Source organism: Coloeus monedula, assembly GCF_965178545.1.
Source record: "Coloeus monedula genome assembly, chromosome: 1".
In the NCBI taxonomy this organism is placed as follows: domain Eukaryota; kingdom Metazoa; phylum Chordata; class Aves; order Passeriformes; family Corvidae; genus Coloeus; species Coloeus monedula.
In genome coordinates this window covers 22,321,241-22,336,124 of record NC_138781.1, presented here as the reverse complement: position 1 = coordinate 22,336,124, position 14,884 = coordinate 22,321,241, and the positions used below count along the sequence as shown (strand labels likewise).

General features: G+C 38.0%; 1 protein-coding gene across 1 annotated transcript in view; it reads right to left on the bottom strand.

The window, feature by feature from the left end:
- Positions 1-9,249: 9,249 nt before the first annotated feature.
- The window catches only part of ZNF804B (zinc finger protein 804B), a gene marked incomplete at both ends in the record, with an annotated part of 227,824 nt that continues 222,189 nt past the window's right edge, over positions 9,250-14,884 (bottom strand). Inside the window, one exon of the mRNA XM_082290674.1 lies at positions 9,250-12,940. Within this exon, the coding sequence (XP_082146800.1) occupies positions 9,250-12,940 (3,691 nt within the window). The remainder of the gene's footprint in view (positions 12,941-14,884) is intronic.

Here is a 14,884-nt window from a genome sequence, read left to right as displayed (position 1 = left end):
TGTGTGTAATTTCCACAATGCAGAGAGCTTTCATTGCATATCTGTTAACACAGAGTGTCAGGGGAGCACTGAGGTGTATCTATCACACCTACAGGAGGCAAGTGTGGCCTTGGCTTCTGGTCTGGAAAGCTCTAAGCACTGGGTTATGAAGATGGAAGGAACCAGACACAGATACTGGGGCAGTTTGTAGGCCACTATGTAGGCACTATGTGCAGTGCTTGCACAGTAGCTGGGGTGTCCAACAATCAGAGCACGTAAGGCTAAGCCAGTATTTGACTCAATGTTAAGTTTTTCCATAAGTGCCTAGACCTGAAAACTGTTCAGCAGGAGTGCTACATGGTGCATTTACTCCTGGATTTTTGAAGACCAAAGAAATTCTGAGAGAAACTTAACACTTCTAACAGGAGTTGACAGATAGGACTGTGCTATAACTTTTGTGCAATGCTTTCAGTTTCCCAAGCTGCCAAGGAGGCTTTCTCAGTTTGAATCTGTCTGATCCTGCTGGTCATACCTATATCCACTTTGAAAGCAAATTTCCTGAGAAACTTTTAGGAAAAAATGAAGTTCCACATTAACCCATGTATTCTAACCTACAGGTCACAAAGTCTTTCAAATGTATTGCCTATAGTGGGAATTCTGTGGCTAAATCTGTCTGTGGCACTTCGAAAATAGATCCTTAGCAATAGTCTTAACTCTTTTCTTCCAAATGCAGATGAGTGGCCTCAGAAAAAAGAACTGCAGAAACATTTACTTGGTAGCTAAACAAGTCTTTGTGTACATTATGAAACACTTGTAGTTATCCATCATTTTTCATCATTATCCAATGCTGTTTGTCCTAGGACTTGACTGGGAGCAGACACGCAAAAAAAAATATTTTTGCTAAAGTTACAGCCTATTATGAGTAAAAAAACCCACCAGAAATGTTTGTCTTAATTTTATTTACTTCAGTAATTACTCTGCTCTGAGGTCTTATTTGAGCTTTCAAGTCTCTTTAGCTTTATTCATCATGAGTCTGACCTTTCCTTGGGGTTCTCTGCACCCTTTGGAATTAACATACCCTTTTCTCCAGGTGTCACAAATGTGACATTGCTCTTCAGACTTTGCACATGCTCTTTTATCTTTATTATTTGCATGCAGCCCTTGTGCTCATTTCCTTCCTTCTTCTGTCCCACTTCAGCACCCTCACTAGCCCTGAGCATCTCAGGATCTCTATTGTGAACAGTTGTAGGGTTGGCAAAGTTATTTTCAATTCATAAATGCTCATCATAATCCATAATAAGATTCATTATCAAATGTCACCCTGACCCACATAATTTCCTATGAAAATCATGTAGGAACTGCTTATCAAACATATCATTTAAGAAAAATAAAATCAGGGAACATAGCATTTGAAAATATGTGGTCACAGAGCAGAGCTAAGAGAGGGGAACTCATGGTGGGAAAGCTCATTGCTAGGGATTAAACTTGTGTCAGCAGTAGATACCAGTACTGTAATTACATATGATATTAATAAAACCATTAAGTACTTTAAGTCACAGATACCTTTCAAGAAATGGCTAGTAAACTAAAAAGTAGACCAAGGATCATCTCATATTATTGTCAGTGGCTTTTTCCACAGCCAGTTTCTCGAGTGTCTCAGGAAGAGAGAGAAACAGTCCGGAACACTCTCCTAGGCACTTGAGGCATTGGTTGCCTGCTAAGGATAAGACAGGAAAAATCCAGTCCTATGAGAAATGGGAACTTGTCCCAGTGCACAGCTAGCAGCTAAGCATATAGTGCTAACTTGGTTATCTATCCCTGGATCAAATTTGGTTATCTACCCCTGGATCTATATGTGTTTATTTGGAACTCAAATGAAGAGGATCAACATTTAAGCAGAACAGACTATTTGCATCTCCACCTTCAAACCCATAGTAGCTGCCCCACCCCTCTGGAGAAAGCAAACTCACTTGAAAGTGGAGTGCACTCTCAAGAATACTGGAATCCTATCAGGGAAATCCTGGTACAAGCAAGGAGCAAGCATTTCTAGTGTTTTGACTTCCTCTGATGCAGATAGGATTTCCAATTCATAACAATGTGTACAGCTGACAGACAAGCATTTCCTCAGCAGCTAAGCATGAGGGACAGGAGAAAAAACTCTCCTGTTTCAAGAACTCTGCAGTATTTCACCTATGAAAATATGCAGCAATTGATTAATGATGTTACCTACTTGTGCATCTTTGATTTACATACAAAATTCTATGCCTTTTGGAACAGGTCCATATTCTTCTGCTGAGAACCCCAGAGCTGGATGCAAGCACTCCAGGTGGGGTCTCACCAGAGCAGAGCAGAGCAGAGCAGAGCAGAGCAGAGGGGCAGAATCCCGCCCTTTCCCTGCTGCCCACACTGCTTTGGATGCAGCTCAGGATACAGCTGGCTTCCTGGGCTGCAGTACACATGGCTGGTTCATGTCCAGCCTCTCACCTACCACCACCCCTGAGTCCTTCTCCCCACAGGTGCTCTTGATCCATTTTCCTGATGCCCTTTTCAACCTAGAAATGAAACAACACACACTTTTGAGATAATTATAGTATAGGAGGTAATATAAAAGTGGATCTTTATTGAAGGCCTCCAGGTGCAGTTACAGAAAATGTCCACAAAAACCCCGATCCCCACAGGGGTGCATACAGTTTTATAAATTTGGTAAATTAGCATAATTGACAAAAAACCACCAATTAGGAGCACAAGTGGTGATGCAGTTCCCCCCCAGGTCAAGCCCCTTCTCTGGAGCCCCCCCCCTTGGTACTAGCTGTACTTTGTTGATGAAAATGTGTCTCAATGAGCTGTTTTCAACCTTAGTAGCCAGGGATAACCAAGATAGGATAGGGGCCCAGGATAGGATAGGTTTTGTCTTTCTGCCTAGGGAAAGGGCATGGAAAACTACTAGGAAAACTAGCCACTAATACATTAGGCTACAAATATATGTGTAAAGAATACAGAGAATATATAAAAGAAAAAAAGGTAAAAAACAAAACTGCATCACTCCATTCAGCCTGTACTTGTGCTTGGAATTGCCTCAACCCAGGTGCACAACCTTCACTTGGCCTTGCTGAATTTCCTGAGGTTTGCACAGCTCCACCTCTCAGTTGTTAGGTGTACAAGTTTCTATTAGATGCAACTGCTCGACCTTAAGATGACACACCCACATCCCCAGCAGACACACGTAACTAATTTCTAATTTCTAATAAATTCTGTAGGGTTTCCCACTGGGACTGGGAGAAAACAGCCCATAAATTACTTACAAAAGAGATGAAAGCAAATTATAATTCAACCATTTTTGTATAGAACATATTGGTTTACATAGGACTAGTTGGTTTGTGGCTGTCTAAAACTAATTATCTCATTCCATTCTCAGTGACTTATTTATTAATGGTGCTGATTTTGCTCATACACAGTTTGGAATACACAAAACAGTTTTATATATAAAATTGATAAATACATTTAATTTATTGATTTGCAAATGAAAAATTTATTTGATCTAAAAATTTTATTGGTTCTTAAGAATGAAATATTGATTTTTGTGAGTAATATAAGATGCAGATGTGCACTTAAGTAGAGGCAGCAGAACTGCTTACACTGCTTGGTGGAAGTCTAACAGGCTTTTCAATCTTATCTTTATTTTGAGGGCTTCATAGCTAGGTCATAAAAAATGAGTTTGGGCTGCATCTTCTTTTAAGACAGTTGTGTATCTACTGCTTGACATCTCAGCTAAGAGTGCTTTTAAACACATTCACAAAACCAGATTGGTCACTGTTAAGCTGTACATGTTTAAAGTAAATACCCATTAATGTAACTGCAGATTTATTTCTGTCTATAATTTCTGCAATTGCAGGTTGGCACCTTTAACAGAACCTATGTTCTGTTAAAGAAAATAATGTGTTCATTGAAGAATAATAAAAAGTATGTTAACATTACCACATGCTTTATAGACAAGCAACATGTTGACTTATGGGTCATCCTGATGGTCCTGAAGACAGTGAGAGTGTTTTCATAACCTGAAATGTTAATGAGTTAATTCCCCTTAGCCCTGGGGCAGAGAAGCATTCAAGCACATCCCAACAGTATGCCCCAGTCTCAACACAGCAGCAGTGCGGCTCACTGACTTGCAGATTCCTGTTGTTCCCGCACACATTGTGTCTAGTGTTTAGAAAGAGAAAGGTAATGAGCTGCATTCACAGTGATTCTTTATATTTCTGTATAAAATACATATTAAGATGCTTACTTTGCATAATAAGGTTATACACTTCCCACCAGGGTGTATGAAGAATTTTGCTGCCATTATAGTTAGCTTTACCAAGAACAGGAAGGTGTGGACAACTTCATTTATTCACATATTATATCACAGTCAAAGCAAGGTGAGTGAATTGTTTTTGGGGTTTTTTTTCCCCTGCTTGTACCAAGATTTGTTCAGCAACAAACAGGTAGGATCTGATCTCAACTGGAAGCCTACTAGAGTTAACAGTAATGTCATAGATAATAATTTGCAGGGGATTTCCTTCAGACACACATACCTTTTATATGTTTGTCTAATTCTGAGTTTTGTTTTTATTATGAAACAACTAGAAGAAGAAACACGATTGAATGGAATTATATACACTATGTCAATTATGTCTCTGTGGATTTCCTGTGGTTTCAAGATTTTATAGAATGCCTGAGTCGTGACATGTCACTGCATGGTCGATTAATTTGGTTCCAGAGATTGGCCAAGGTATTTCCAGCTATGCAGATAGGCTGGACAGAAAAGAACCTCTGTCATATCACACCTCAAAAGACAGTTTTATCTACTGGATGTACCCATGCAGACACTTGTTTTTACCTTGCTTCAGTCTTTGTGCTCACCTGGAGACGTGACACTTATGAAACTATCCACTGATGGGTATAAGTACAGCAGCAGTTCTGGGGCCACTGAAGCTGAGTACCTATATGACCAAATCCAAAGCCTTGTGCCAGAAAACAATATAAATGAAACATAGATGGAAAAGGATGCAATAAAAAAACCTGGAAAAATACCAGGTAATAGGGAAAATGTGGGATAAAGTGGTAATTATCATGACTATTTGAAGTTTTAAAGAATAAAGAGTGGATAAATGACACATTTGTAGATCCTACTGTTAGATTCTTTACCAAAGGACCTGCTATACAATTATTTGGGGAACCTGACAGGTGAGTTATATGTGTAATTCTAAATAAATTGCTTAGTGCTTAAAAAATACCCAGGAGGATGCTGATTCTTTAAAAGTACTTGGAAAAACCACATAGATAGAATAATTTTTGTAAGGAATATTTATTTTCAGTTCCATTTAAACAACCCACTTTTGTAACACATACTAAAATCTTTAGGAAACATTCTAAGAAATTTCAGGATTATAACCACAGGAATGAATTAAACGTATTTCAGTTCTGCAGATTAAAATACAGAATATGTTTGCATCATTCTGCATTTTATTAGGTTGCTGCCTTTTGGTATGCTTTACATTAAAAATACATGACTGACACTCTTTATACCAGTAAGCCTTTTTATTGAAAAAAAATATTATTGCATTAAACTACATTCCCAGGGATTCCTTGAATAAGCTAAAAAAAAAGTCGCTTTGCATGTACAATAGTGCAATTCACTTAGCTACTGTATAATATAAAACACTTTATACAGAGAATACAAAACAAAATTACTAGTTTACATATTATATTAGCCAGAGTATTATCCAGTTTTAAATATAAAGTTGACACTTTTAAAATCAATCTGATCAAATGGCATTTTTATGCAAATTTGCACAGCATATATACATATTGAATGTATTTCAGAAGTGCATCAGATGCAAAGAAAAAGCCCCAAACAGCAACAAAAAAATGTATCATGGTGTGACTCAGGAAAATTTTTTATTGGAATTTTAATGTGTGGGTGATCTGTTTCCTTGGAGTATGTATCAAGAATATACAATCAAGGTAAAATAGATTATTAACTTGGTGTTTGTATATCACTGCCATAAGGATACTGTAACTCTTTAAAAAATCTGTTTAAATAAAAACAAAATTGTAGCACGGCTCCATACATCAGGCTCAATAAAGCTTTTAATAATTATAATAATACATATTTAAAGTACATTACTGATGAAAAACAAATATGGCAGCAGTTAGAGAAAATGCATAATTTCAGCTGTGCCAATAGCTTTATTACATTTCTCCAAGAAAATCCCTTCTGTGCGCTAAGAACGGTATTGGACATCGCCTTTGGTAATCAATGATTCATGTTTTTCTCTTGTGCTGTTTCTGTTCTTAATCTCTCTTTTTCTCCCACTTAAAATATCTCAAAATCCTAATTTCCATTTTTCCAAGAATTAAATTTAATCTTCATTGCCAATTTATTAGTCTTACGATGTTGGTATGTACAATGATGCATGGAAATCCTATGATTCCATTTCTTCTAGGATCCCGTTGTGTGGTGCATACATTAAGGGAAACAAATACATCTATTTCCATAAATGATCTATGTAGTAGGATATGGTTATGTTTGATTTGGTCAGGTTTCTTGCCACAGAAATTTCTACAGTATTAACATTGTCTGTAGGAAGTGGGGATACAAAATATGTGTACGCACATTAAAGATGAGATTAGCCCATCATTCCTTCAGTTCCGTATTTTTCTTTTGGTGTTATCTGCTTAGGATACAAATGAACTCTTACACTCATTGAGAACAGCTGGGTTTACTTCAATTGAGATGAAACTGGGCCCATAAATTTAAAAGCCTGTGGGGCTGGAAATGCACCTTTTATGCTGGTATTATCCCTGAACTGCTGGTGATGGCCACGCAGCCCAGTCAGCCCCTTCTAGGGCACAGCAGGACCTGCTACTTTAGATGTCCAATTCAGAACGTTTCTACAAAGTTATGATTAATGTTTCCAAGTGGTCCACTGAGTGAGTGATCTCCATCCAAGCAACTAATAATTTTTAGAGGTGTTAAGTCACAGTCAGTGAAATATGTTTGATTCTCAGAAAATAAAGTATTGGAAATACAGGAACTATATGTAAATTCAGATCTTCTTTTGGGAAAAATTTCAGCCAAAATTGAAAGGAAGAATTGTTAAACTGTGGAAATATTTAGTTTTACATCTTTCCCAAATAAAATTTTTGATTTCCTTTTTTCTGAAGCCATAATTTCAATTAAAGAATTTATCTACAACTTAAACGAGAAAAATAAATATAATTTATGTGCTACTTACATACAGATAAGTAACATCAAAATGGCATGAATCCATTTTGTTAAAATGGATTGAAAAAGTTAAGGTGGGAATCAAACCAAAAGATATTTGAGGGTGCTGGTGTCACCAATCTTTTTCAACACCAAAATGTTTTGCTTCAGCATAGTCTCCATAATTTTTTTTTTTTCTGATGGTTTTTATTCAATAGCTAAAACATCATGTATTCAAAGCTACTTTGAAACACAAACTTTGAAAATACAAAACTAGCAGTTGCAACTTGTAAAGAGATTGGAAAAGTTTGGCATATTACCAGTTTATGCTGAAGAAGCTCCAGAAAGACAGAAATTAAAACAATTCCATTTTACTGCAATGGATCAATATATTTTGATTAAAACTAAGAAAATTGGTTCTGTTGTATTTTAAAGACACAACTTACTTGCAATTATGTTTTTCAGCTTCTTCAGGTAGCTGAATATATTGGAATAAAGTTCCTCCAAAAGTTTTTTAATGTGTTTTATATTGATTCTGAAAGATAAATTTTGTGCACTACATCATTGCAAATGAATTGAAGTTATTTCAAGTGTTTTTAATCCGAACAAACAGGTACTGTCTGTTGGATACTTCATGGTCCAATTTTACTGGGAAGCATGCCTGCAGTCTAACCATAATTATGAACTTTATTTCATGCTAAATATCCTGTGTTCAGTTAGAAATGTTATAAAAATAGGCAAACTATGTCATTCGAAGAGATGCTGAAGCCTTCACCTATTTCCAGATACACAGTTATTACGAACAATTTCAACCACGCATTACTCTGAAGGTTGGATACATGCATTCAAACATTGTAGATTCAGAATTTCAATTTGCTTGTTGAGAGTTTGAGAAGCCATGCGAGAATCCTGACATATTTGCTTAGATTTAATATACTTTTAAATTCTCAGTACTTGGACAAGTTTTTCTCTGAGTAGAGCCAGTTTTTGAAGAGTTGATCAGAATTTTACTTCTGCATTTTTATGAATATCAGCATGATTTTATAGGACCAGCCAATTGTTTCTGTTTGTGAAAGGGATGAAAAATATTTACACATTTTTTGGGAAAGATTCTTCCACACATCAGAGCTCTGTTTGGTAGGAAAAAGTGTTGCAGTTTTGGCCAAGGACCTCTGAGGTTCAGAGCCAGCACTAGCTGCTTGGCAATTCTGGGCTGCTGTGGCTCACCCTGATATACCCTATGATCCAGCCATACACAGGCAATGCCAAAGAACTCAGCTTCTCGGTGAGCCTTCTTGGATGCTTGGCTCAGAGAGAAAAGTAGCAGCCTGCTTGTGCCAGCACAGAGCTCCCTATGCTAAGGAAATATTTTGTTATGCACCCGTGGCCTGACTGCAGTCCCTTTACACTGTCCAAGCAACATATGCAGGGATGAAATCACTAAAGTATCTTCAAGATGTTGTGATCCTCTTCTTCTAGTGTTAACTCATCACCCCTCCCTCTGAGCCTCACTACTTTACTTTGGTCAGGAGACAGCCCCAGGGTCTGGTGGTCCCAGATACCTTATTTTCTGCTCAGTCTAAAATACCTTAACCAAACCAGGCACCCTATCATATACACATTCAGAAAACCAAACCTTTGAGATGTGCCAAGATTGCTCAACTTTAAATTGTGCTACTTTAAATCCCTCATCAGTGCTGATACTGATCCCATTTTGTCTGGGTGCTGTGGTCCCATTCCTACTGGCCATCATACACTTCAGGCTATTCTTTTAAAACATTCTGTAGAATGACACTGGCCACCCATCCTTCTTGTGATAGTATCACAAAACGCTTTAAAGCAGCTCTTCCTCAGTGATACAAGAATAAAATCAACATTCATATGCTGTCAGCCAGATTGTGGACTTTAAAATATTTGCTGTTGTGCTCTCAGCAAAACAGTAGATTTCCTCTCCGACATGATTGGATGCTGAATGCTTTATTTTCTTTAAATTTTGGGTTGGAGCCATGGTGAAATCATTTGGGCTAGTTTAAGTAGCTGGAAACACTGAAAACTTCTTTTGTTGCAGGTAACTGTTGGGTCTGGATGGAACAAGAATAGTGATGGGGCTCTTGTCCTTGGAATAAGGGATGAACTAAGTGATTTGGGTGTATAGCAGAAGGTGTGGCTGTGTTCAGGTGTGGTGCAAATAATGCTGGGATATATGCAGTGTGTGACAGTGCAGGGAAGGTCAGTGGAGAAGGGTGGAGGGGAGTGGCAGAAACCAAGTGCAATGGGTGTCCTGTCAGCAAAGCAGGGTAGGTGGGAATAAGGGCTGGTGCTAACGGGGAAAGTGATATGGGGGCAAAATGTGCCTGCGAGAGGGGGTGGAGGGGTGCCAGGGAGAGATGGCTGCCATGGGGGTGCACAGAGGCCGAGACAGCAAAGCGTTGCAGCAGCGTGTGGTGGATGGTGGTGACAGTAGCCTGCTGCTGAACAGGGAGGGCAGGAACTGCTGGTGTTGCAGAGAAGGCAGCTGGTCCTGGGGCAGGCAAAACTTTCAGATGTTTTGCCAGAAGTTGTTTCTGCATGTGCTGCTGGGCTTGCAGCTGCAGCAACCTGTATTTGTCTACTTCTTCTGGTGTGAATGTGATAGGCTGCTGTGTTAAAGGAGGGGAGGTGGATTTACTGTACACTTCTAGGTCATTTAATGTGTTACCATACTTCTGCATAGCATTGTCACAAAGAGAGTCTGCACTGCCTTCTGCCCGGTTCAAGTCCATGTTTACATTATGTAGTTCTTCTTTGGTCTCTGTTGAATTAGCAACAGCAGAATATCTATTAGAGGGAAAAGCACCAGGGAAATCATTTGGTACTGGATCACAGCTTTGTATAAAGGGCTGCACTTCACTAATGAAGAGATTGGATTGTTCCTTTATTGCTGTGTTCCTTTTTATGCTTGGGCTCTGATAGCCTGTTTCAATTTGAATTATGTCTTTAAGAGCACAATGATCATAATCAGTTCCAGGTGAAAGAGTAACATTAGTTATGTCTGATGCTTCAGAGCTGTTTTTCTTCACACTGTTTTCCAACAAACTGATTTCATTATGTCCCATATCATTTTTACCCATGCTTAGCACTTTCTCTGGCAAAGGTAACATTGCAATGTCATCTACTGATGATGAAAACTGAAGAGCAAAGTGACTTTGTGAGTCATCCTTTAATTCTACCCCACTAATGTTTGAAAATTTCTCTGAATCATGCATTTGTTCCTGGGTTTTCTTAGACTGCACTCTTTCTAAAAGTAACTTGGCTGTCATTGACTTTCTTTTTCCACATATGTCTTTTGCCAGGTTTTTGGAAGAGCAGGTGGCAAAGTTTTTGGACTGACTATTCACATTCAGGGAGTTGTACTGTGCAGTTTCAGCTTTTCCTGGTTCAGCATTACAACCTCTCTCAGCATCCTCCTTTGTTTTGTTGTCACAGTAGTCAGTCTCTTTTGAGAAGGATCCTGAGCTGCTGCCTCTTGATATTCTGCTGCTAGATGATCTTTCACTGCTTCTTGAATCACTGGTGGAACCACTTTTGGATTTGTGGTAGCTGCTACTCCTACTATGTGCCTTGCCAAAATGCTGATGTCTACTTCTGCTGTGTTTAGATCTGTCTCTGATTTGTAAAACTTTATGTCTTGAACATCTTTGATATTTAATTGTGCCCCTCTGAGTACAGTTTCTAGTTCTGTGAATTCTACTATGACAAAGATAATCCTCGTCTGTGTCATCTGAAGTGAAAATACACTTGTGCTTTCTGTGTTTACATTTGTGCCTTTCATCTGTCTTGCTTTTTCTTTTACAACAACAAAGCAAATGATTTCTGCCGTGATTGTTTGATGTGGGACTTGCGTAGCTCATGTAGCTACTCGTACTGCTAACTGAAGTGTCAGAATAGCTGGAATGTCTGCCACACGAGGACTTTTGAGGAGATGGGAATCTCCAGCATCTCGTGTAACTTCCACATCCTTCATTATCTGAATACCTGCTGTTTGAACTGGATTTACAACTACAGAAACTTCCACTAGAGTATTTTCCACTGTCACTTCTGTCACTGCTGCAGCTGACCACATCTTGAAGGGATCTGCAGTCATTTTGGTTTTCAGATTTTTCTTCAGGATCAATTAAATGACATTTTGCAGATTTAGATTTTTTAATCCTAGACATAAAAGCAGAAAAGGAAATGCTTTCATTTCTAATGTTCTGAGTTTTTCTTTCACAGCTATGGAAATGATGCTTTAAAGGTCTTCTCAGTGTTGTTGTATAAAGACTTTTTTCTGTCACGTAATCCTTTTGTGAGACATCAAAGTAAGCAGGCACTTTGGGTATATTTTCATTCAAATAATCTGCAATGCATTTTTGACCATTTTCATTAATTTCTTTCCCTATGTCTGACCAAGCTTTTTGCTTGGACTTTCTTGGGTTTAGGGAGCCTTTCATCTTCTTTGGTTTCAACAACTGATTATCTTGTTCATTTGACATTTGCTTGTGTTTTATTAAACCTGAGGGTTCATTTTCATCCACAGTCTTATTTTTAGAGAGCACTTTACAGCTTTCTTTGTTTGTTTCATGCTGTTTACCATCTCTGTGATTTAAGGAGAGTCTGAAGTCAAAATACAATGGATTACAGCCATATGAAATACAGGGCTCAGTTTTTGTAAACAAAAGTAATTCTGTGGGCCACTGCAGAGCAGTGGTGCCATCTTTGCTCACTACATGGAGGAAAGGCAACCCCTGGGGCTTAACTTCTTTGACCATGGTCTCCTTCAGAAGTGTTTTCATATTTCCATCTGTGGTTTCTGAAGTCTCCAAAGATCTTTCTCTTTTTATCACTCCAGGATCGTCATTAATGTTGCTTAAACAGGTCAGCTCAGGTGCTGGCTGTCGTGGGAGCTCAGATAACTGGTCAGGCAGGTGGGCATTGCTGTGCTTGTAGGTGTTCAGCTGTGTACAAAAATTGCTGGTTTGGCATGAAGATGAAATGGGAGTTTCTAAGAATTGTTCAGATTCATTCAGTTTGTTCTCTTTCTCTGTTTCTCTCAGTGGAGCAGAAAAATTCAAATTTGAAAGCTGTATTTTGACTTTAGAATACAAAGGATTAGCTCTGAATTTTTCTTCTGATTCCCTATCACTACTTTTATCATTTTCCTTTAGCATTTTAGGTTTTGCAGCTACATGACTTGATGCACTGTTATCCAAATCCATTTGGTCTTGTGTAATAGGTGACTCTTTATCCAAACTTGCTTTCAGGTGTTCCTCCAAAAGTGTGGCAGAATGACAGCCCTCAATAGCTTGCTTTTTTTTATGGTTGGGGGGTTCACTACAATCATTTCCTTCTTCAGAGTTCTCACTGAAGACTGATGCTGAGGACTCAAGCTTCAAAGGGACTTTTTTAGAGAATGAAAAAGACACCCCTGCCCTTTGAGAGGTACTGGTGCTATCTGGGAACATTTGTGAGACGTGATTTCCAAGTGCATGGTGTCTTTCAGTAGGGGGATGGTGCCTGCTTATAATAAGTTGTTTTTTCTCTAGTATGCTTTTGGAGAAACCTTGGCCTTCACTTGTGATGGTTCTTTGAGAACTTGCTGTGAACTTGCTGCCCTGGTACAGGAAAATGCCATCTGGTGACTGCTGCTTTTCCAGGACTAATCGGGGGGCTTTAAGCAATGGTCCACTCCCAGTGATGCTTTAGGGTAAAAAAAAAAATAAAAAAGAAATCTGTATTAAGTAACCAAGTTATGACAGAGCATGCATTTGACAATGTCTGTCCGGTGAAGGAGGGTGTCACTCAAGTTTTTACAAGGGAAAGCTAAGTTTCAACAGGGTAAATGAGCAGTTTATCATCAGTTTGGGCTTCTTTGTGGGCAAGACAGTCTTTACACATAGAAAATTACATGTTTAATGTCAGCACATGCTCTTTTTCAGAGTTGTGCCCATGTACAAGCAGAAAAAATACTGGTTTTACTCCAAATTTATATTTAGGGGAATTTAATCAGTGGTAAGTCTTGGTTTTCTGAAAAGCCACTGCAAAAGAAATTGTGCCATGTTCAAAAAGAGATGCTTCCACTTGGAGCATCTGCAAAATCAAACTCTAGAAGAGAAAGAGAAACATTCTGCTTGATTAGGGGGGAATGTGTTTGTTTGAATTTTTTGAGTAGATTCTTATTTTATCTTTAAATTATTCCACAATAAATGACTTTTCAAAATATTCAGAGATATTCATACTAAAACTGTCAGCAAACACTGGAGGGGAAAAAATCACAACTTCACTGATCTCATTATCAACCATGATTTGACTTACTTTGCCACATTTTCTCTTTCTTTATTTTACTTTCAATCATTACATTATTCCTCTTTTCAAAATATTTCAGATTTTAAATATGATTTAGTTTTCTTATAATTAAAAAAAATGTTTACCTATTCTAGGGCCTTAAAAAAAAGGCAAACCACTGATTTCTTGAAACAGATGATTAACTGAGACTGACATGACTGTTGCCATTTTCCATTAGAGACATGACATATATAGCCACCATAAAAGTGTTTTTCCAAGATATATTTTAAATACGCATTTCATTAGACTAATTATCTACATTTTCTAGCAATGCAGTATTACAGTACACTATCAGGAAAAAAAATTTGAACCAGATTAAATAAAGATTTTGATTAAAAAATTATAAAATATTTTAATTAAATGTAAATAAATTAAAACTGCTTGATCTGCATATAAGCTATCTATAATTGGCAATCATGTTTTATAAATGCTATAAAAATATATTGATCTTCAGCAATGGGAAAGACAGAAAGACTCCCTGGAGTAGGGTCAACTCATGCTATGAGAATATGTGCACATTTCAGAGAATATCTTTGCATTTCCCAGAAATTTGGCATCAGGAGATACAAATTAACCCCTATTCGTGTATCAAGAACAAATAAGCTCTTGGAGAAGGCATATAAAGAGATATTTTTCAAAGTCTTCTCGGAATAGCAAAATAAAATTTTTCTGTGCACAAGATTAGCAACAATTTTGTTGTCAAATTGAATTAGTTTGTTGTAAGGAACTGTGTTGGAACCTGGGATGGTAACAATTATATGTGTGTGTAGAGTTCTGCTTACAAAGGCTGACATTCTGTCTTCCCTGCGCAACTGGGAATGCTACCCCTCTGCCAAAATCACGGCGCTCAGTCTCCCCTGAGCCCATTAGTGATTACAGAGAGGAATAGCAAGCTCTGTCTTTCCACACTCTTTGCAAAATATTATGAACTCCTGGCTCTTTCTAAAAGCAAAGCTGCTCTTTCCCACCCGGTCTCATTCTGGCTTTCCTATTATCACCGACATTATCAGTCTTTTTGGGACCACATCTTCAAGTGTGTGGGCATAAAGGAAGCTTCCCACAGGCAGCTACATTTGTTTCAGCAGATTTGTATGAAAATGGAGTTGCAATCGCAGAAGTGATATATTAGCACTAAACGGTTATATTTCAGCAGATTGCTCAAAAGCAATTACATAGGCCAAAATGAGTTTGTAATAAACTCTGAATGCTATTATTTCCAGGGTACAGTAGTCTTGAGATGAATTTAAAAGAATGCCAGTTTATTTATCTGATTAACTCATTGTGGTCATAGATTAACAT